The sequence below is a fragment of the Salvelinus namaycush genome, chromosome 4, assembly GCF_016432855.1.
Source record: "Salvelinus namaycush isolate Seneca chromosome 4, SaNama_1.0, whole genome shotgun sequence".
Classification (NCBI taxonomy): Eukaryota; Metazoa; Chordata; class Actinopteri; order Salmoniformes; family Salmonidae; genus Salvelinus; species Salvelinus namaycush.
This window is the reverse complement of record NC_052310.1, coordinates 20,953,614-20,977,561: the sequence shown is the minus strand read 5'-3', so window position 1 is coordinate 20,977,561 and position 23,948 is coordinate 20,953,614. Positions and strand designations below refer to the sequence as shown.

The 23,948-nt window shown below is 42.9% G+C and overlaps 1 protein-coding gene across 1 annotated transcript; it reads left to right on the top strand.

The window, feature by feature from the left end:
* Positions 1-1,202: 1,202 nt before the first annotated feature.
* Positions 1,203-23,158, top strand: LOC120046302. The gene is made up of 8 exons (XM_038991391.1): positions 1,203-1,315; positions 6,490-6,692; positions 15,166-15,270; positions 15,368-15,463; positions 15,620-15,730; positions 16,631-16,757; positions 22,255-22,921; positions 23,017-23,158. The coding sequence occupies exons 1-8, from the start codon at positions 1,291-1,293 to the stop codon at positions 23,156-23,158; spliced, it is 1,476 nt and encodes a 491-aa protein (XP_038847319.1). The 5' UTR covers positions 1,203-1,290.
* Positions 23,159-23,948: the final 790 nt, after the last annotated feature.

The following is a 23,948-nucleotide window of genomic DNA, read 5'->3' as shown; positions in this document are numbered from 1 at the left end:
AGAGGGACATCCTGCAGTCACAGCAACTGGGGAATGCTGGGAGCGAGGAGGGGGTATTCAGAGGGAATACGGGTGGACAATTGGGAAGAAAGTGGTAGAATATGGACTCGGGGAGAGAGAGATAAGGCCGGCAATTGCATTGGGGAATGTTCCTCCGTGGCTGTTTCCGAAACCACGTGTAGATGTGGATATGATTGAGGGTAGGAGAGAATGGGGTGAGGACGTGAGACGGTGTGTGGAGAGATACTGTATATAGATAATCGGGTTTATTTGTTTTTAAGGATATATAGAGATGGTTCAAAGGATCCAGGCAGTGGTGGGGTGGAGGCAGGGGTGTATATCAAAGATTTCAATGTTAGAGTTTGTAAGCGGTTAACTGATTATGTGTCAGTGTATGCCGGCCGAGTTGATGGCCATGATTATAGGTTTGAGATGGGTGGAGGAGGTGAATCCACTCAGTGGTGATCTGCTCTGATTCAGCTGCAGTGTTGAGCAGTGTGAAGACGAGCAGGTCGGATAGGGGATACTTGTTTGTGGAGATGATGGCGCTGTTAATGGGATGGGAGTGGTGGTAAGCTTTTGCTGGTTTCCCGCCCATGGTGGGTAATGAGAAGGCTGATGTGGTGGCTAAGAGTGCGGTGAGGAGAGAGGGGGTAGTTATTCAGGTACCGCAGGGAAGTCGAGTCCTTGATCTGGGTAAAAGGGCTCGATCTTTGGCAAAGGTAGTGGGATGCCAGTAGTAAGGGGAGGCAATTTTATTGTGTATACCAGTCAGTTAAGGAAGAGGTGGGGAGTATGGGATGTAAGGAGAGAGGAAGTTCTGTGGAGTAAACTACAAATGCCACATTATGGATGATAGGGAGACATGAAATAGGTCTGTGTGATGAGTGTTTAGTGGAGGAAACAGTGGCGCATGTGTTGATATTTTGTGAACTGTATAACATAGATATGGAGAGATTGTGTGAAAGGGTTAGAAGGCTGGACAGGGTTGGGGTGGTAGGGTGGGGAGAGGGAAGTGGTGTCTAGGGCTCTATTTCACTTTCTTAGTAGAGCAGGACGAATGAAGATAAAAAAAAATATGTAGTTAGGTAGGCAGTGACTGGCCTCAGTACAGTAGGTGGCGGTGTATGCACTTTAACATTTGAATGCGACCCGCCAACCAAATCTCAAAGAAGAAGTAACGTTGTTTCTTCCTGGTTTTATTGGTAAACGTTGGAGTGGCGTTAGCACATTTTGTTTTCTGAAAAAGCCAGTTAAGTAATACACTACAGTTAACACTGGAAGCTCGACATGCAAAAACATCTTAAGGAAGAAGGTAAATAAAAGCATTTATCGTAGTCGCCACCTCTGCAGAGATTTTACCAAAGACTAACGTTAGCTTTCTAGCTGATTTATTGGCTAGCACGTTAGCTAACGTTAGTTGCCAGCCATGGGAGCAAAGTTATTGCATGATCATCTATGGAATTAGCTAGTTAGGCAAGGTATGAAATTAAACACTAATATTATTAACGGTATGTCTATAGACGGGTTGGTTGTTTAGCAACAAAAACGAGGGGCGCGCAACCATGGGGCAAAACAGAGGAGGTTGGTTTAGATTGACAACATGTAAGCTATATTTGGGCTCCAATGTTTATTGAAAACATAAATAAATGTGCACAATGACCACTGGTTCTCTCTCAAATACATCATATTAGCATTGACATGAAAACAAGACACGGTATCAATAACAAGACGAAACAAGCCACTTACGGACGGCCCTCCCACGTCAGTTGCTTGTCATTCTTGCTAGCAGTCTGGCCATTCCAGAATCACAACAGGCTGACTTCTGCCCCATGTAAGCGCACACATCGTTTTCGTGACGTCAGACATTTTTGCTTGGTACAAAACACCAACAAAACAATAGAGCAAAATTGCAGATGCAAGTAGCTAGCGCTTTATTTCCATTAATTATCTGTAGTACAATATTATTAAAACCTCTTGAATGTAATCAAAAATGTAATTTACGTAATCGCCGAAAGTAATGATTTATCATGAGGGCCATAAACAATTACTAGTAATGCTGCATACTCCAAGAAAGGTAAAAATCTGGTCATTTAAAAAAGAAAATTGCTGAGGTGTAGTCACTTGTGAAGACACACGCTGAAGTACACAGTACAAATATGAAAATAATAAATATTTTATATTTCTGTATGAATATGGCTTGAAATGTGCATATTTTTGAAAGGTCTCTTGATTAAATTTGCCCCCACTGCTGTGAACTTCTCACAGAGCTCTAGCTTGGCTTCCTGAAATAGTTAGGAACTCGCCTTTCATCTCATATTAATATTGTCTGTCAACGACAAAGTGTTTTTTGTTTCAAATCTATTAATTATTTTAGATTTCTGTCTATAAATCGTAGGGCTAACCCCAATTAGTCGACTGGGCGATTGTTTGGTCGTTAGGCTGTTGGTCGCCCGAGACTGTTTTAGTCGAGCATTAACAAATACATATAGTTGCGCCCATCTCAGTGAACTAATCCATTGCGGAGGCCTAGACTAAAAGCCAATTTATGCTTGGTTCGAAAATGTGGTCGGAGGCTCCATATGGAAGGTGTGACACAATTGTGGAGGCATGCAGAGGCCAAATCAAGCTGTGTACATGGCGATGCAGATTCCCAAATTTGCAGATCCCAAATTTTGTAACAATACAGAGGGCTCTGTATAGCATTGACCTGATTGGTTGACAGTAGGTGGGAGCGGTACATCCTGTATAAACACAGACTCACTTCCTTGACAACAGCTCTCCACTGCTCCGCGAAGCGCAAGAAGTATGAATGCCCTGATTTTTGCTTGGCCAATGCAGACGTTGTATTGACTATTCGCCCAGATGCACAATGCACTTCTCTCTCCAGAATGAGCTCTCTCTCGCCAATTTGTGCATATTTATTGTTTCGTAACTTCATTGTGTGAATTGTTTGCATTTGATTGTTAGTGTATATCAATTCCCCATTCCATATATCACCAGTAGTACATTTACCGTTAATTCCTATAATTTCTCATCTACAATGTTTGTTACTTTGGTTACGGTCATTTCTTTTAATGCATTCAATATTATTATTCCAGTTTTCCCATTCTCACTGTCAGAGTGAACACATTGTTTGCAGAGTGCACAGCCTATGGTACACTTGTGAGAAACAAGTTTTGGTTTATTTCATTCCATTTATGAGTAATGTAAATGTATACATTGTCTTTTGTTAGGAGCGCTCCTGTCAATGTTGAGTAATTATACGCACGCATAGAAGTAGGCCTATAGGCTACCTGGCCTGCGTGCAAATTTAGGCATATAAATGTGACCAATTGGGGATCTGATAGTATTTCTGATTGGCTTAACACACCACCACTAATGACCTGTCATGCTCTGATCCAGTGGAATCAGTGCTTGACTTGGAATTAAATAGGTTCCGGTACTCATTTTGGGTGCTGGTACTGTTTATATTTAGGTGCATGAGCTCCACAATACTTTTGAGCTAATATTCTAAAAGAGGAACAGGAGCTCAAGCAGTAGAACATTTGAAATGCCGGTACTCAGCTCCGGTGAGCTCCTGCCCAAGTCAAGCACTGCTTCTTATCCCTTGCGCTAATAGCCTACAGCTGTGTCTGTCCAGAGCTCACTGGCATGGGAAACTCTGAGAGCCCAGAATATGTTATACTATGTTGCAAGTTTGCTAGCACAAGCTTCGGGCCTGACCCAAGTTAAAACTTCTACCGCCTCAGAAACCCGGATCCGGGAGCACCCCCCACCACCCCCACCAGTAAAAAAGCTGACTAGCATAGCTAGCATAGCGTCACAAGTAAATACTAGCATCTAAATATCATTAAATCACAAGTCCAAGACACCAGATGAAAGATACACTTCTTGTGAATCCAGCAATCATTTCTGATTTTTAAAATGTTTTACAGGGAAGACACAATATGTAAATCTATTAGCTAACCACGTTAGCAAAAGACACCATTTTTCTTACTCCACTATTTTTTCACTCCATCACCAGCTATCACCAATTCGACCAAATAAAGATATAAATAGCCACTAACCAAGAAAAAACTTCATCAGATGACAGTCTGATAACATATTTATTGTATAGCATAGGTTTTGTTAGAAAAATGTGCATATTTCAGGTATAAATCATAGTTTGCCATTGCAGCCACCATCACAAATCTCCCCAAAGCGACTAGAATTACTACAGAGAGCAACGTGTATTACCAATTTACTCATCATAAAACATTTCTTAAAAATACACAGCGCACAGCAATGGAAAGACACAGATCTTGTGAATTCAGACAATTTTTCAGATTTTCTAAGTGTTTTACAGCGAAAACACAATAAATCGTTATATTAGCATACCACATGTGCAAACGTTACCCGAGCATTGATTCAAGGCAAAAAGAGCGATAGCGTTATCATCACCAAAATATATTAATTTTTTCACTAACCTTCTCAGAATTCTTCCGATGACACTCCTGTAACATCATATTACACAATCCATATAGAGTTTGATCGAAAATGTGCATATTTAGCGGCACAAATCGTGCTTACACAATGGAAATACTGTCCAACTACTCAAGCAATCTGCCCGGCGCCATCTTGGAAAGACACCTATTTTTATCGAAAACTATTCATAAACTTGACTAAAAAAATACAAGTTGGACAGCAATTGAAAGACAAATTAGTTCTTAATGCAATCGCTGAATTACATTTCTAAAATTATCCTTACTGTGCAATACAGGGTGCGCCAAAGCGAAGCTACACAAAAAAAAATTGCGATATATGCGTTTAACATTTTTCAACAGAACAACGATTTATCATCATAAATAGTTCTTACTATGAGCTGAGCTTCCATCAGAATCTTGGGCAATGTATCCTTTCTCCGGTCTAATCGTCTTTTGGTCGAAAGATGTCCTCTTGTCCTGTCGAAATGGCCACTAACGTTCGGCATCTACAGGAAAAGTGTCCAACTCTTCAAAGTGCGTCACAAAGAAATGCCTCAAAATCGCACTAAACGGATATAAATTGCTATAAAACGGTTTAAATTAACTACCTTATGATGTCTTTAACACCTATAACGAATAAAAATATGACCGGGGATATAGAAGTGCCTAAACCAAAGCTTGGAAGGAGGCCAGTCCGACGTCCATCGTGCGTCAGGCGCAGGGAGGAAAAGAAATGTACTTCCGCCCTTTGGTCTTTTATACAGTCCCAGATTGCGCAATCGACTCCATTCAAATTGTCACCACTTACTGACATCTAGAGGAAGGCGTAGGCAGTGTTTGTATCCCCATAGCATTCACAGGGACCTTAAAACTGACCTGGGAACAGGGGCCAAGATTTCTGAAATCTCACTCCCTGTCAGGAAAAGTGCTGTAGAATGAGTTCTGTTTCACTCAGAGACATAATTCCAACGGTTATAGAAACTAGAGTGTTTTCTATCCAATAATAACAATAATATGCATATTGTACGAGCAAGAATTGAGTACTAGGCAGTTTAATTTGGCAACGTCAAAAAAAAAAAGTGCTAACAGCTCCCCCTATTGAGTAGAGGTTATAGTTGATACAATGTTTCAAGTTCGTTGCAGACAAGCCATGTGTAGCCAATGTGATTTATAGGATATTTATTTTTAGCAGGATATTTTCTACCTGCAGGCTTCAATGTTTTTATTTGTTGGCTTTATGTAGGATATTTTTACATAGTTGTCAATGGCATTATAAGTAATGTTTTAGGATTGTATCTTTTTCATTTAGATTTGGATTGAATTTTGATTAACCACATGACAATGATTTTGAGGTATGAAGACATCATTATAAATTAAATGAAACTGTGTCACGAAAATTTGCATATGAAATCCATAACTGGCACACAGATCGGTAGAAACAGTAAGATAAATTGGCATTCCACATGAGAAAGTTTGCCGACTCCTCGTGTAGCCTATTACCGTCAACTTCAGGAGAGTAATGGCCGAATCTGCGAAGTGTGCGCATAGAGCGCACAAAAAAAACGAACGAAATGGAATTCAAATAATTTAACTGACTTCTTGAAGAATATAATGTATGCCTCATGAGCTTAGTTCAACTGTCGTACTCCATCAGAATCCAAAATAAAAGCTTGTTTTACTTGTTTGTTTGTAAACAATGTAATTGTAAACAAATACTGTATAGCTGCAACACATGGTTAAAACTTATTTTGTCATGGATGGTCAGGCCTTGTATCCATAGCTCTGTTCATGAATTTGAGAGTGGTTACATTTCTCCAGCGGTGGGGTGACTGCAGATTGCCTCTAGAAAAATACAATAAATATTATTTTACATAAGTTTTTATTTTTACATAAGTTTTTCAAAGCCTTGTTTGACAACAAGAAAATCGAACAAATATTGCTTATTATTATTACATTGTCTTCATATAAGTATTTTATAAGGTATTTGTTATCAAGCTAACTATCTGAATTTGTGTTTCTGTAGATGGACCTCTTCCACTGTCATCTTTGCGCCTTTTTGTTCCTCCACTGCGTCTAGTGTCTGCAGCTCTGTGGCAAGTTGTTCTGCGGAGAGACATAATGGACTATGGCTTGGTGGAGGAGTTTGTCACCACTGTGTTGGAGGTAGTCCCTGATCTGATGAGTTACAGAGAGCGAGTCCAACTCATCATGGGGCTGCGAGCACAGGTGAGAAATGGCATGGATGGAAAAGGAGAGGAGGGATGGGACACTTGTTCAAGTACAGGGGGTGAGGTCACAGACTATATACAGTGTCTTCAGAAAGTATTCATACCTCTTAACTTACTCCACATTTTGTTGTCACAGCCTGAATTAAAAATGGATTAAATTGATTTTTTTCTCTCTCACCCATCTACACACTAGGGTTGGGAGGTATTCAGATTTTCATATCGTCCTTCTTTCACCCTGTGATTTACAGTATTACTGGCTTAGTACACAAAGGGGTGCCAAAAACGCAAAAAAACCATGGGCGTCTATTACCAGAATGCTAACAGAATGAGCACAAGTAATAGTGAATTTCCATGGAGGCTGCTAGCTAAATATGCTAACGAGCTCAAAAAAAAATAAACTAATTTCAGTGACAGGCAATCCAGCTCTTAAAGTTATACATATATACAATACCAATCAAAAGTTTGGACACACCTACTCGTTCCAGGGTGTGTCTTTATTTGTACTATTTTCTACATTGTAGAATAATAGTGAAGACGGGGTGAAATAACACATATGGAATCATGTAGTAACAAAAAAAGTGTTAAACAATATTTATTTTATATTTGAGATTCTTCAAAGTAGTCAACCTTTGCCTTGATAACAGCTTTGCACACTCTTGGCATTCTCTCAACCAGCTTCATGAGGTAGTCACCTGGAATGCATTTAAATTAACAGGTGTGCTTTGTTAAGTTAATTTGTGGAATTTCTTTCCTCCTTAAAACTTCTTGTCAATAGGGGGTGCTATTTGCACTTTGTAATAATTTCGTTCCCAAATTAAACTGCCTCGTACTCAATTCTTGCTCGTACAATATGCATATTATTATTACTATTGGATAGAAAACACTCTCTAGTTTCTAAAACCGTTTGAATTATATCTGTGAGTGAAACAGAACTCGAGTTAGAGCATTTTTCCTATGAGGATGTGAGAATGCAGAAATCTGCAAGCTGTTCTGAGATCTGTTTATAAATCTGCCTGTCTTCTATTGGTTGAGATGCACTGCATACGTCTTCCCCTGGGTGTCAGCGAATAGTGAGAGTTGAAATGGGGTTGCTAGGCAGAACTGAGAGGTTATAAAAGACCTCGGAACAAAGTGTCCGGTCTTTGTTCACTTCGCTCTGACGCAGGGAGGACATCTGGCTGTTTCTCTAGAACGCTCCGGTTATAGGTCTTAGATGTATCCGGTCATGTTTTTATTCGTTATAGGTGTTAAAGACATCATAAGGTAGTTAATTTAAACCGACTTATAGCAGTTTATATCAGTTTATTGCGATTTTCTGGTATTACTGTGTCACGCGCTATCACGAGTTGGACACCTCTCCTGTACATAGCTAGCGTTAGCTGCTAAATCTACAGGAGAAGAGGACATCTTTCAACCAAAAGACGATTGTTCTGGAGAAAGGACACCTTGCCCAAGATTCTGATGGAAGCTCGTCAAATAGTAAGAAGTCTTTATGCTATTAATTCGTATTTATGTTGAGAAATGTTAAACAATAATTCCGCCATGAATTTCGGTGCGGTCTCGCTTTAGCGCACGCTGTATGTAGCAGTAACGTTAATTTAAAAAATCTAACACAGCGATTGCATTAAGAACTAATTTATCTTTCATTTGCTGTCCAACCTGTATTTTTTAGTCAAGTTTATGATTAGTTATCGATTAGAATAGGTGCCTTTCCCAAGATTTCTCCTGACATTTTCTTTGCAGCTTGGCTACTTTTCTCATTGTATAACCACGATTTGTGCCGCTAAATATGCACATTTTCGAACAAACTCTATATGTATTGTGTAATATGATGTTATAGGACTGTCATCTGAAGAATTCTGAGCAGGTCAGTGAAAAAATTAATATCTTTTGCTGGGTTATACGTTATCGCTATTTTTGGCTTGAATCAATGCTGTTGTGTGGTTTGCTATTGTGGTAAGCTAATATAATGCTATATTGTGTTTTCGCTGTAAAACACTTAAAAAATCTGAAATATTGGCTGGATTCACAAGATGTTTGTCTTTCATTTGCTGTACGCTGAGTTTTTTTCATAAATGTTTTATGATGAGTATTTAGGTAATTCACGTTGCTCTCTGTAGTTATTCTAGTCGCTTTGGTGAGAGTTGTGATGGTGGCTGCAATGGTAAACTATGATTTATACCTGAAATATGCACATTTTTCTAACAAAACATATGCTATACAATAAATATGTTATCAGACTGTCATCTGATGAAGTTGTTTCTTGGTTAGTGGCTATTTATATCTTTATTTGGTCGAATTTGTGATAGCTACCTATGCAGTAAAAAAATGGTGGAGTAAAAAAAGTGGTGTCTTTTGCTAACGTGGTTAGCTAATAGATTTACATATTGTGTCTTCCCTGTAAAACATTTTAAAAATCAGAAATGATGGCTGGATTCACAAGATGTGTATCTTTCATCTGGTGTCTTGGACTTGTGATTTAATGATATTTAGATGCTAGTATTTACTTGTGACGCTATGCTAGGCTATGCTAGTCAGCTTTTTTACTGATGGGGGTGCTCCCGGATCCGGGTTTGGGAGGAATTAGAGGTTAATGCGTTTGAGCCAATCAGTTGTGTTGTGACAAGGTAGGGTTGGTATACAGAAGATAGCTCTATTTGGTAAAAGACCAAGTCCATGTTATGGCAAGAACAGCTCAAATAAGCAAAAAGAAATGACAGTCCATAACTACTTTAAGATATGAAGGTCAGTCAATCCGGAAAATTTCAAGAACTTTGAATGTTTCTTCAATTGCAGTTGCAAAAACCATCAAGCTCCATGATGAAACTGGCTTTCATGAGGACCGCCACAGGAAAGGAAGACCCAGAGTTTCTTCTGCTGCAGAGGACACATTCATTAGAGTTGACTGCACCTCAGATTGCAGCCCAAATAATGCTTGGGCAAAGAAACACCAGCAATGGACATGAGACTGGTGGAAATCTGTAATTTTGAGATTGAGATTTTTGATTCCAACCGCCTCGTCGATGTGAGACGCAGAGTAGGTGAACGGATGATCTCCGCATGTGTGGTTCCTACCGTGAATCATGGAGGAGAAGGTGTGATGGTGTGGGGGTGCTTTGCTGGTGACATTGTCTGTGATTTATTTTGAATTCAGGACACATTCTGCAGCGATACGCCATCCCATCTGGTTTGGGCTTAGTGGGACTATCATTTGTTTTTCACCAGGACAATGACCCAAAACACACCTCCAGGCTGTGTAAGGGCTATTTGACAAAGAAGGAGAGTGATGGAGTGCTGGATCAGATGACTTGGCCTCCACAATCACCCAACCTCAACCCAATTGAAATGGTTTGGGATGAGTTGGACCGCAGAGTGAAGGAAAAGCAGCCAACAAGTGCTCAGCACATGTGGGAACTCCTTCAAGACTGTTTGAAAAGCCTTCCTCATGAAGCTGATTGAGAGAATGCCAAGAGTGTGCAAAGCTGTCCTCAAGGCAAAGGGTGGCTACTTTGAGATATAAAAAATATTTTGATTTGTTTAACACTTCTTTGGTTACTACATGATTCCATATGTGTTATTTCATAGTTTTGATGTCTTCACTATTATTCTACAATGTAGAAAATAGTAAAAATAAAGAAAAACTCTGGAATGAGTAGGTGTGTCCAAACTTGGTAAAAGACCAAGTCTAGGGGCTACCGAATGTCATTTTTGGTGAGTTTGGACATTTACAACAAATGTGAACGACAGACATTGTGCAAATGAACAAAGTTTTGACGAGTGCTTGTCTGAAGGAAGAACAGCACTAGCTCTCCAGCAGCATGTCTACACGCTGTGTCTGGAGTCGCTAGGGCAACGGGCCTGCCTGCTCTGCTCTGAGAAGAAGGGGGAGGAGCAGACAGGTCGCGAACGCAAGGAAATCAAGATTGCAGTGGCAGCTGTACAAATAACTCATCCGAAGGACTTCTCAAACACGGCAGAAAGCTAACAGAATATGATGCTCCATCACCTTATTAATTCACCCATTTACTTAGATAGCAATTTAAACTTAGGGTTCATGCTAATGCAGAATTATGCGTTTTTCACGCAGGGAAAAAATATAAAACGTGTAAGAAATATCTTGCTGCGTTTTATAAACGCAGATCTGAAATTTCTACTCGGCATCAGACTCATTTTGTGCTTCAGTTGCACCTCTATACTCAGATGACAATTCACAGGAATTCTACCAGCAGACAGCGCTGTAACGATCGTCTGTTGAATTAGGTGTGGACCAAAGCGCAGCGTGGTAAGTGTTTATGTTATTTTTATTTAAACAGAACACTAAACAAAATAACAAAGAGAATGAATGAAAACGAAACAGTCCTGTCAGGTGCAGCAACAGAAAACAACTACCCACAAAACACAGGTGGGAAAAGGCTACCTAAGTATGGTTCTCAATCAGAGACAACGATAGACAGCTGCCTCTGTTTGAGAACCACACCCGGCCAAACACACAGAAATAGAAAACATAGAACACAAAACATAGAATGCCCACCCCAACTCACGCCCTGACCAAACCAAAATAGAGACATAAATAGGATCACTAAGGTCAGGGCGTGACAAGCCCTCTGACTGATCTGTCGCTACTTTTCTTTGATACTTTTCTCGCTGTAGCCAGCCTATTTTTCTCAGGTAAAATGCAATATTAACTTAACTTTAAGCAAAACATTAGGATATGTAGCTGGCTACATTCTTCCTATGATAAAAAAAATACCTTGCTTTTTCATGGTAAGCTCATTTACTTGTGTGGCTGCCAGCCAGAGCGTTGCACTTCTGTTGTCGTCTGATGAAGCTATTTTCTGCCAAGTGTGTTGCACTAATGTATTTTCTGTGAAGGAAAACTATAGTTGCATGTCCCTGATCACTCTGTTGAAGCAAAAAAACAGCGTTGCACTTCTGTTGCCTTTAAATATAAAACACAACGCCTGTCAGTACACAGCTGGACTCACCTGATCCCGCTTCCTCCCATTGTGCTATTTACAAACAAACGAAGTTTACATACACTTAGGTTGGAGTCATTAAAACTTGTTTTTTAACCAAATTTCTTGTTAACAAACTATAGTTTTGGCAAGTCGGTTAGGACATCTATTTTGTGCATGACACAAGTAATTTTTCCCAAATTGTTTACAGATAGATTATTTCACTTATAATTCACTGTATCACAATTCCAGTGGGTCAGAAGTTTACATACACTAAGTTGACTGTGCCTTTAAACAGCTTGGAAAATTCCAGAAAATGATGTCATGGCTTTAGAAGCTTCTGATAGGCTAATTGACCTCATTTGAGTCAATTGGAGGTGTACCTGTGGATGTATTTCAAGGCCGACCTTCAAACTCAGTGCATCTTTGCTTGACATCATGGGAAAATCAAAAGAAATCAGCCAAGACCTCAGAAAAAGAATTGTAGCCCTCCACAAGTCTGGTTCATCCTTGGGAACAATTTCCAAACGCCTGAAGGTACCACGTTCATCTGTACAAACAATAGTACGCAAGTATAAACACCATGGGACTACGCAGCCGTCATACCGATCAGGAGGGAGACGCGTTCTTTGGTGCGAAAAGTGCAAATCAATCCCAGAACAACAGTAAAGGGCCTTGTGAAGATGCTGGAGGAAACAGGTACAAAAGTATCTATATCCACAGTAAATCGAGTCATATGTCGACATAACCTGAAAGGCCGCTCAGCAAGGAAGAAGCCACTGCTCCAAAACCGCCTTAAAAAAGCCAGACTACGGTTTGCAACTGCACATGGGGACAAAGATCGTACTTTTTGGAGAAATGTCCTCTGGTCTGATGAAACAAAAATAGAACTGTTTGGCCATAATGACCATTGTTATATTTGGAGGAAGAAGGGGGATGCTTGCAAGCCGAAGAACACCATCCCCACCGGGAAGCATGGGGGTGGCAGCATCATGTTGTGGGGGTGCTTTGCTGCAGGAGGGACTGGTGCACTTCACAAAATAGATGGCATCATGAGGTAGGAAAATGATGTGGATATATTGAAGCAACATCTCAAGACATCAGTCAGGAAGTTAACGCTTGGTCGCAAATGGGTCTTCCAAATGGACAATGACCCCAAGCATACTTCCAAAGTTGTGGCAAAATGGCTTTAAGGACAACAAAGTCAAGATATTGGAGTGGCCATCACAAAGCCCTGACCTCAATCCTATAGAACATTTGTTGGCCGAACTGAAAAAGCGTGTGCGAGCAAGGAGGCCTACAAACCTGACTCAGTTACACCAGCTCTGTCAACAGGAATGGGCCAAAATTCACCCAACTTATTGTGGAAAGCTTGTGGAAGGCTACCCAAAATGTTTGACCCAAGTTAAACAATTTAAAGGCAATGCTACCAAATACTAATTGAATGTATGTAAACTTCTGACCCACTGGGAATATGATGAAAGAAATAAAAGCTGAAATAAATCATTCTCTCAACTATTATTCTGACATTTCACATTCTTAAAACAAAGTGGTGATACTAACTGACCTAAGACAGGGAATTTTTACGAGGATTAAATGTCAGGAATATTGAAAAACTGAGTTTAAATGTATTTGGCTAAGGTGTATGTAAACTTCCGACTTCAACTGTATTTACTTAAAAAATAGCTACAAATGTTAAAACGTATTGAAAAACTTCTAATAAATAGTTTCAACGGTATTGGAAATTTCTCCAGTATACGGTATACCGCCCAAGCCTACTACACACAATACCCCATAATGACAAAGTGAAAACATGTTTTTAGAAATTTATTGAAAATCAAATACAGAAATATATAATTTACATAAGTATTCACACACCTGAGTCAATACATGTTAGAATCACCTTTGGCATCGATTACAGTTGTGAGTCTTTCTGGGTAAGCCTGTAAGAGCTTTGCACATTCTTTTTAGAAATGTTATTCTTCAATCTCTGTCAAGTTGGTTGTTAATCATTGCTAGACAGCCATTTTCAAGTCTTACCATATAAGTCAAAACTGGAACTAGGCCAATCAAAAACATTCAATGTCGTCTTGGTAAGCAATTCCAGTGTGTGTTTGGCCTTGTTTTAGGTTATTGTCCTGCTGAAAGGTGAATGTCTCCCAGTGTCTGTTGGAAAGCAGACTGAACCAGGTTTTCCTCTAGGATTTTGCCTGTGCTTAGCTCTATTCCATTTATTTTCATCCAAAAAATCTCACTAGTCCTTGCCTATGACAAGCATACTCATAAAATGACGCAGCCAGCACCATGCTTGAAAATATGAAAAATGGTACTCAGGGTTGTTGGATTTGCCCCAAACATAAGACTTTATATTCAGGACACAAAGTTCATTTATTTGACACATTTTGTGCCGTTTTACTTTACTGCCTTATTGCAAACAGGATGCATGTTTTGTAGTATTTGTATTCTCTACAGGCTTCCTTTTCACTCTGTCATTTAGGTTACTATTGTGGAGTAACTACAATGTTGTTGATCCATCCTCATTTTCCTCCTATCACAGCCATTACATTCGGTAACTTTTTAAAGTCAACACTGGCCTCATGGTGAAATCCCTGAACGGTTTCATTCCTCTCAGCAACTGTTAGGAAGGACGCCTGTATCTTTGTCGTGACTGGGTGTATTGATACACCTCCAAAGTGTAATTAATAACCTCACCATGCTCAAAGAGATATCCATGTCTGCTTGTTTTATTTTTACCCATATACCATTAGGTCCCCTTCTTTGCGAGGCATTGGAAAACCTCCCTGTTCTTTGTGGTTGAATCTGTGTTTGAAATTCACTGCTCGACTGGGGGATCTTACAGATAACTGTGTGTGTGGGGTACAGAGATGAGGTAGTCATTCAAAAAGAATGTTAAACACTATAATTGCACACATGTTAAGCACATTTTTACTCCTGAACCTATTTAGGCTTGCCATAACAAAATGGTTGAATACTTAGTGACTCTAGACATTTCGGCTTTTAATTTTTTATTCATTTTTAACATTTTCACATTTATGGGGCATTGTGTGCAGGCCAGTGACACAAAATCTAAATGTAATCAATTTTAAATTAAGGCTGTAACACAACAAAATATGGAAAAAGTCATGGGTTGTGAATACTTTCTGAAGGCACTGTACATGTGTAGGGTGACATTTTCGTAGTGCAAAATCAATTTGTTGGTGCAAAATTTACCATAAACCTCATTGTAATCTGGCACCAAGATTTAATTAGAAACATTTCTTCAACAATGTACATTGTAAGGAGGCGATTATTTAACTAGTTTAGTGAACTGAGCAATACATAAATAGTCAATTAATTTTATTTTAAATCAAATTAAATCACGATGCTAGATTACGATGAGGTTTATGGTAAATTTAGCAATTAACACATTGCTTTTGCACTACGAAATGTTTACCATAGTCTCTTACTTGCAGGTTGGTGTAAATAATAATTCATTGTATTTTTTTACTCCATCAGCTGGTTCTGGAGTTGTGTCGTACAGATCACCTAGCCGACCCCGAGACCATCCAGCCACACCTGAACAGGCTTAGATCCTGTGTCATCACTCATAGGGAAAATGAGGTGAGATCTGCTACTCAGTGAAATATCAAGACTGATAACTTTGCTGTTGTTTAACGTTGGCTAGTTAAATTGACTGACTGTTCAATGCTTGCTGTAGATTCCTGATCCAGAGGTGGAGGCATCAGAATCCAACTTCCTGAAGCTGATTCAAAGCCTGCTAGAAGACCCAATTGAGAGGGAACACTTCTTCCAGGTCAGTGTTGTCACTGACTGTGTAGCTGATAAATTATTCATGACATTTTTCTTTAGAAGGTTACCAAAATGTGAAAGGTATGAATACTTTCACATGCATTGTAGATCATTGTTTTAATTCAAAAGCATGGACATAATGTTCTTGTTTGTTTTCTAGAATGTTTATTCAGAGGAATTCGGCCTCAAGTATGACTCCGCACTGCAGAGTCTGGTGTGGGAGTTCCTATCTAGGCTGGAGAAGCTACTTCCAACACCAACCCTTCAACAGGTACCATGCTAAGATGTTATTGCCATCATCAGTCTACTTTCATACAACAATCACCTTACAAAGGGATCCTATACAAATCGGTTGGTAGGGGTTGGACCAAAGGTGACAGTGTTCCACTTTGGGTAAGTAGGCTTTATACCTATTCAGATAACATACTCCAGGTGGCAGTACGCACCCTTTCAGTTTGTTTACAGACTGTCAATACACTAATAGAAGTAGAAGAAGAAATTGGCTACTTTAAAATGGAGATAGCTCTCAATGCCACCAGATGTGCCCTCTATCCAACTCTATTAAACCAAATGTTGAAATTATATAAATGCGCCCCCCGGGTGGCGCAGTGGTCTAGGGCCACCAGAGACTCTGGGTTCGCGCCCAGGCTCTGTCGCAGCCGGCCGCGACCGGGAGGTCCGTGGGGCGAAGCACAATTGGCCTAGCGTCGTCCGGGTTAGGGAGGGTTTGGCCGGTAGGGATATCCTTGTCTCATCGCGCACTAGTGACTCCTGTGGCGGGCCGGGCACGCTAACCAGGTCGCCAGGTGCACGGTGTTTCCTCCGACACATTGGTGCAGCTGGCTTCCAGGTTGGATGCTCGCTGTGTTAAGAAGCAGTGCGGCTTGGTTGGGTTGTGTTTCAGGGGACGCATGGCTTTCGACCTTCGTCTCTCCCGAGCCTGTACGGGAGTTGTAGCGATGAGACAAGATAGTAACTAACAATTGGATACCACAAAATTGGGGAGAAAGGGGGTCAAATTCAACAACAACAAAAATAAATTATATAAATGCAAAATGATGGTAGAATGCAACATCCATAGAGAGATGTTTCTATTAACCGGTTTTATATAAAATATTCATGCAGATGATATTATAGAAACGGGAACCATTGCCATTCCTCTTTCCATTAGACTGCATCTTGGTTTCTACCTGACCCTTCTATCCTGGAGGACTGTGTGCAGTTTGTGTGTCACCCCGAGCCTTTGAAGACCCTACTCCAGTACCACAACAACACATATGAATATGTGGACACCAACGGTAAGAGCTACGTTACTCTGAGCTTTAATGTATGACATAAAATGAAACAAACTTGAACTCACTGTTCTATATTGTGGAGCTCCGCCCCATAGGGGAGTTCTGCTCCTAGTGGTTTACCTCGCTGCCTAGGCAACGAATAGCCTGAGAGAAAATTATGCACACACTTGCAGCCAATGGGAGCACAGGTGTCCCTATATAAGGGGACGCTTCCCCTCAATCAGCCTCCCATTATCTTCAGCGACTTGGACTGGACTGAAGAAGCTGAGAAGAGAAGATAAGTCTCAGGAAAAACCCGCCGTCGATTTCGAAGTCTCACCGTTGTCCATCTAAAATGAGCACACCGGTATTTCCACCCAACCCAAAAGCTCTTTTAAGAGCTCAGTGTCGCTGCTCCTCTATGGCGGCTGTGGACTCACACGACCTGTGTTTCGTGTGCTTAGGGTCACAGCACGCTAGGAGCGGCCTCACAAATCCCCCACAATGCCTTTATTTTTTGAGGAGAGGATGCAGCGGTGTGCATTTTTTGACGCAATGTCAGTGTTAGCCTCAGCTTCTGAGGCATCATATGACGGTGCCGCCTCTGGAGATGATGAGGATGTTGTTAGGTGCATGGAACACTCCATTCCACTGACATTGGCTCCTGCCATGCCCTCGCTCAGAAAGTACGTGGAGGGCTCATGAGTCACCTTTGACGGCGCGAGCGCCGGCCATAGCTTATATCCCATTCACCAGAGTGGACGGCAGACGAGTGGGAATTTCTCAGGGGATCCCCAGGCTCGAGAGCGCAATGGCTGCGTATCTCGTCCCGGGTTTGAGCTCCTGGCCCTCATCCAAGAAGGCCATTCTACCCACATCAAAGGACCGACTCACAACGCAGCTGGTTGAGAAGTCCTTTGTACTAGGGGCCCAGGCTGTAGCAGCAGCAAATAATATTGCCCTCCTGGCAGCCTCTCTGTCCCGTCTCACCACAGGTAAGACTGGGCTGTCGGAGGAAGAGAGAAGAAGCGTCACCAAGCATCGGCTGTGTGTGCGGGTAGGTCCATGGCCACTTCGGTGGTCGCGGAACGACATTGCTGGCTGTCTCTGACAAAGCCATGCTGTTGAACGCCCCCATCTCTGACGACGGCCTCTTTGGAGTCACCGCCAAAGAAGCGACGGAGCGTGTTGGGAAGCTGGATTACGAGAGGAAGCAATTATCTAGACATCTGCCGCTGGCAGGACGTCACCAATAGACCTGGGTCTACTGCCAGACGGCGAGCCCGGCGAAAGACAACAACATCCAGCGCCACGAGAGTGGGCCCCGCCCCTCCTGCAGTGCCGGAGAGAGCAGCCGGCCCCGCCGGCAAGAGAGGTGGTCGTGACGTCACCCTGGCGGCACCCTAAGGTTGGCCAGAAGAGACGTCGGCCATGACGAAACGAGGGGGAGAGGATATAAGAGAGCACATCATCCTGTTGGAGTAGCCGACGTGTTTGTGTTCCAATTGACTTTGTCACAAGAGATCCTCTTTTCCAAGACAAACCAAAAAAACCTTCAGGTTCCCTCTTTCTCTCTCTTCCTCTCACCACTCTGAGTGTCGCACAGCCCCACTATGAGTGCGTAGCTAAGCGCACACATGAGGACGGTGTGAGTGGGAATGATAAGAGGGCGGCAAAGCGGACACCTTTGATGAGCCGCCATGCTATACCTCATAAAAAACCCACACCACAAACTCCTAGGAGTAATGTGGCTGAGGTTTTAAAGAGCAGCCTGGGACGTTGGAGAAGGGTTATGCCATCCAATTCCATTGGACTCCTCCCCCGTTTCCGGGCGTGGTGGAAACGGTGATGAAATCGCCAGAGAAAGTCGCCGCTCTCACTGCAGAGATTATGGAACTTTTGGTGAAGGAGGCGGTCACAGTAGATCCCCGCGAGCAAAGGAACAACGGCCTATATTCGCCCTACTTCCTAGTGCCAAAAAAGATGGGGGGAATGAGGCCAATACTGGATCTACACATTCTCAATGAGAGTGTAGCCAAAGGGCCCTTTCGAATGCTTATGACAAAGCATTTGCTGGAATGTGTCCAAAACAGACTTTTGTATAAGCATAGACCTAAAGGACGTGTACTCCCATGTGCCGGTACATCCGCATCACAGTAAGTTTCTGCATTTCGCCTCCCAAGGGGTGGCGTACGAGTATGTGAGAATGCCATTCGGGTTCACCCTGGCACTTCGCACCTTTTCCAAATGCGTGGAGGCGGCAATCGAACCGTTGCATCGTCAGGGGATAAGGGACTTGGCCTACCTAGACGACCTACTGGTCTTGCCCCATCAGCAGAGCTGGCGATCGCACACACGACACAGACTGTGATTCATCTCAGGCGTCTGGGAGTTTGCTGTGAATTGGGAAAAGAGCGCACCTTGGCCCAGTCATCGGATTGTCTACCTGGGATTGCAGCTAGACACTGACTATGAAGGCTCAAATTTCGGATCCTTGTTGGGCTGCCCTGTTGCTAGCCCTACGAAAGTTTCATCCGAATCACACAGTGATGGCGCATTCGGTCATGACACTCTTGGGTCTCATGACGTCTGCCCACTCCGTGGTTCCGCTGGGACTACTGCACATGCGCAGAACACAGCGATGGTTCGCCCAACTACGACTAGACCCAGTGCGGCATCTTCGTCGGTTGTTTGTGGTTCCCCTCTCGCTCAGAGTGGACCTGAACTATTGGAGAGACCCGTGCATTCTGACGCAAGAGCTCCCAATAGGCAGAGTGTCCTCCTACACTCCAGGGTTTACAGACGCTTGTCTGACTGGATGGGGAAGGACATGTCAGACTCTGGCGATCGAAAATGTGTGGTCTCCCTCGGGACATCACATCAACCTCCTAGAGTTGGAAACAGTTCTACTGGTTCTGACCCCCTTCGCGCCTACCCTGCGGGGTCGCAACGTGCTGGCATCTGTACCCCGACATTGTTCTCCAAATATTGGAACGGTTCAGGATAGCCTAGGTGGACTTTTTCCCATCACGCGTGAGCGCACATTGCCCCCTCTGGTTCTCTCTTCGAGCCCAGGACGAACCACCACTAGGGACGGAAGCTTTTGCGCACCAGCCGTGGCCAAATGTTCTCCTGTATGCATTTCCACCGCTGTCCTGCATTCTCCCACTGTTAGCCCGAGTGAGAACAGGCGGGCTGTCAATCATATTGATAGACCCCGATCGCCCAGTGGCTCCTTGGTTCGCAGAGATGATTCAGATGCTGCTTTCGCCACCTTGGCCTATTCCACATCGATGGCACGCGACGTCTCAGGCGGGAGGAATGATAGAGCAATTGCCCATAATCGGCCAACCACTGATGGTCTGGCTCCTGAGAGCGCCGTGGGTTATCTGATTCAGTAATCAGAACCATACAGGGCTCCCGTGCCAGTTCTACATCCAGGACTTATACCAGCAAATGGAACGTGTTTTCACAATGGTGCGCCACAGAAAATGTAGAACCCGTGTGGTGTCAGATCGAGAATGTGCTCTATTTCCTACAGTTCATGTTTGACAAGCAGTGCTTACCCGCCACCATTAAGGTGTTGTGGCGACGATTTCAGCTTGTCATGAGGGGTTTGGCAGAGACAATGTCTTCAGACACCCTCTAGTGAAACGGTTCCTATTGGGAACGCGGCGGCTTTGGCCGATGCCTAGAGCCACGCTTCCTCAGTGGGATTTGGCCTTGGTCCTCAAGGCGCTCAGCAAGACGCCGATCAAACCATTTAATCAAATCCCCCTCAAAATGTTATCTCTGAAGGCGGCACTGTTGCTCGCTTTGACTACGGCTAAGCGTGTCAGTGATTTGTGTGCTCTTTCGACGAGACCCAACTGCCTGGCCATTAATAGCGATCTGAGCAGGGCGGTGTTACGTCCTAACCCGGCATTTATGCCGAAGGTTATTAAGAGCTCATATAGGTCACAGACCGGCTTCATTGCTTGGCAGGCTACGTGGAGTGCACAGCGGCGATTAGGTCATCAACAAGCTCTTTGTATGTCACGGTGCGAGACGACTTTCTAAACAGTGGCTGTCTCACTGGTATTGAGGCAGCAGGGCGGCCATTGCCTCAGGGTGTAAGAGCCCAGTCCACTCATGGAGTAGCGGCATCTACTGCCCTTTTCAGAGGAACGGGAATAGAGGATAACTGTGCAGCGGCGTCATGGTCGTCACCGGCTCCTTTTATCCGTTTCTACCTTTTGGATATGTCTTCTAACTCTCTGGCTCAGTCTGTACTCAGCGTGGCTGATGGAAGGACTTGAGCTAGGAGGAAAAGATGAAGGGCTGTTGGGCATGGTTCCCATTAGGCCCTGTTCTTTTCCATTGAGAGAGAGAGAGACATATGTCACGTCTCCTGACTGATATTCAGTACAGTAGAGAACGTGTTTTTTTGACCCGCCCACCATTGTATCACTGTGTTGGGGCGGAAGGATGAGGGAAATAGTGCTGTAACTGGTATTGCACTACTGTTAGACCGGTCACTGTGTATTGACGGGATATTGAGGTATTATCTATCTGCTAGTCAGATTAGTATGGCCCATGTTCTGTCTATCTGCCCACAAATCATAGGTTTTGGCCTCTAGATTAAATATGGAGGATTTACTGAGGAATCAGTATGATATGTCTTCTAACCATGGTTCAGTCTGTACTCAGCACAGCCGATTGGAGGACTTGAACTAAGTGGAAAAACTGCAGGACCGATGGACTGGTTTCCTTCAGGTCCGCTTTTACCTGTTAGGGTGACTATGTGACATGACTCCTGACTGAGAGATCAGTACAGTAGAGGTCATGTATTCTAACCTGCCCACAAGTCTATGACTATGTTTGGGCGGAAGCATGAGGGAAATAGTTTCTGCTCATATTCTGTTTATCTGCCCACTAGCCATTGACTGTGTCTCTGGACTGAGTGGGGCGGATTGTACTGAGGACACAGTATATTGTGACACAGCGTGTCACAGTACTGTGGGACTTGGTCGCAGCCATTGCTGGGCCCGACCTTTTCATTAAGTTGGAAGTGTTAGGCTCGGCGGAAAGTACATTTTGGAGCGCGGCGCTCCACCTTAAACCACTCATAGAACTGGTAACTCCAGTTCTGTGAGTGGAGCAGAGCCCCATAGGACTTAAGGCCCTGCCGATCCCCAGTCTTGCGGAAGATCATTTTTCGGGAGGCTGATTGAGGGGAAGCGTCCCCTTATATAGGGACACCTGTGCTCCCATTGGCTGCAGGTGTGTGCATCATTTTCTCTCAGGCTATTCGTTGCCTAGGCAGCGGGGTAAACCACTAGGAGCAGAACTCCCCTATGGGGCTCCGCTCCACTCATAGAATTGGAGTTACAACTCCGGTAACTATCGTTCACTACTATATCATATAACTGCTGGTTGTTTATTATCAATGCCATAAAAATACATTGGTTTGTGTCCCAAAAACTAAAAAAGAAGAACCAGGGTTTGTTTGACATTGACTTTCCTTGTCTTCCTGTCTCAGCTCTATCTTCGGTCGACTACATCCTCTCATCGCTGTCGCTCTCTGCACTAAAGACAGTTGTGATCTTTCCAGATCAAACTGACCCAGAGATCAAATCAGAACCCACGGAGGAACCTTTGCCATATGAACATATGAACATTCAAAGCCCAGCCTCATCTGACAACGATTCAGAAATGCTTCCTTTGTTGGAGTCAGATTACGTGAAGAGCATAGAAGGGGTGCATTCAGACGGAAATTTGAATGTTGAGATTTTGTCTTTACAAATTCAAGGTTCAGAAGAGGTGTGTATACACAAGGAAACTACTGAGGGAAACCTTAAACACGAGACAGCTGACAAAGAGTCAGCAAGAGAGAGGGAACTAGATGGAGCTTTTCACCAACCTCAAACTGACAGTGGGCTAAAAATACAAAAACCTCACAGCATCCAACAGAAAGTGCAGGACAGTTCTCGTTTGTCAACTTCCTGTCTGCTCCGTCAGCCCAGGGTGCTTCTGCACCGACTTGACATTACTGATATGCCGTTACCTGTGTCATCTCCAACATTGAGTCCAACATTAAGGAGAAAGAGGCTTCAAATTAAAAAAGGGGGATCCCAAGGACAGAGAGCAGGATGGGTCATATCACCAGAAAGTAAGAGGAATGCCAATGGACAGCCACCAGAGACTGAGTAAGAATTAGTGAATTTATTATACTGGAAACAATTCTTGCTACTTGTAATCTTCCATTACAATCCTAACGCTCCTTCAATTTGGTATTTTTCAGACAAGACAGTGTAACCTCAAACGCTCCCAAGAAAAGGAAAGCTGGTAGGAAAATCATCATCCTAGCTATGATTCAGGCTGTCAATTTTATACAGAATCTGCTTCTTAAAGTGATATTTGCCTCAACGTTTATAATATGTTAATGGTAAGTATTTTTCAACGTCATGTCAGATGGTTTCTCACCCTGAAAGTATACTAAAGTATACTATAGGCCAGGAGAAACTTATCTATGGTTCAGTCTTCTACAAACTTCAGCTAATTTCAGTCACCACTTGCTAACAATGAATGGGAGTGGTAGGTGTTAGCCGTGCCTGTTGAAAAGAATGGCCAACTCATGTATAACAGGCACCACCCCTCCCATTGACTTTTAGCTAGGCTGTGGCTAAAGTTAGCTGGAGTTTGTAGTGGCTGTTTAAAGAAAACCAAACCGTGGATTACAGTTTATCCCGGCCCATAGACGACTATCCAGGGGGAGAAACCATCTGACATTAAGTTTTAAAGTACTTCCCCTTCAATCACTTGCCATTAAGTTTTAAAGTACTTCCCCTTCAATCACTTGCCTTGGAGTGCATGTTCAAAAAGTCACACATTTGGCAATTTTGTTAATAGCATAAAACCTATGGCTGCTAAAGTTAAAGCAATTTGCATATCTTAGCCAGACAGTGTATCTATAACCATTTGACCCTTACTTGTTCTCCCAGATTTTGCCATGTTTTGAGATCACCATTTTTCCCCCCCAACTCTAGGTAGAGGCCTAGAGGAAGAGAAACTGCACCACCACATCAAGGACTTTCACTCAGAGGAGTGCAGTGGACAGAACAGAGAACCTTTTGACAGTATGCCTCACTATTCTTTGGCCCCTGACCTATGCCATGTAATTGGGCAGTCTAATAGAAGCAAGCGGGTCAAAATGTGCTCCTTATGTAGGAAGAC

Bases quoted from the DNA above. Each gene is read 5' to 3' on its own strand.
- LOC120046302 (XM_038991391.1), top strand. From the start codon at position 1,291: ATGCAAAAACATCTTAAGGAAGAAG. The intron at 1,316-6,489 runs GTAAATAAAAGC...GTGTTTCTGTAG, and splicing joins AAAACATCTTAAGGAAGAAG to ATGGACCTCTTCCACTGTCA. The intron at 16,758-22,254 runs GTAAGAGCTACG...TTCCTGTCTCAG, and splicing joins TGAATATGTGGACACCAACG to CTCTATCTTCGGTCGACTAC.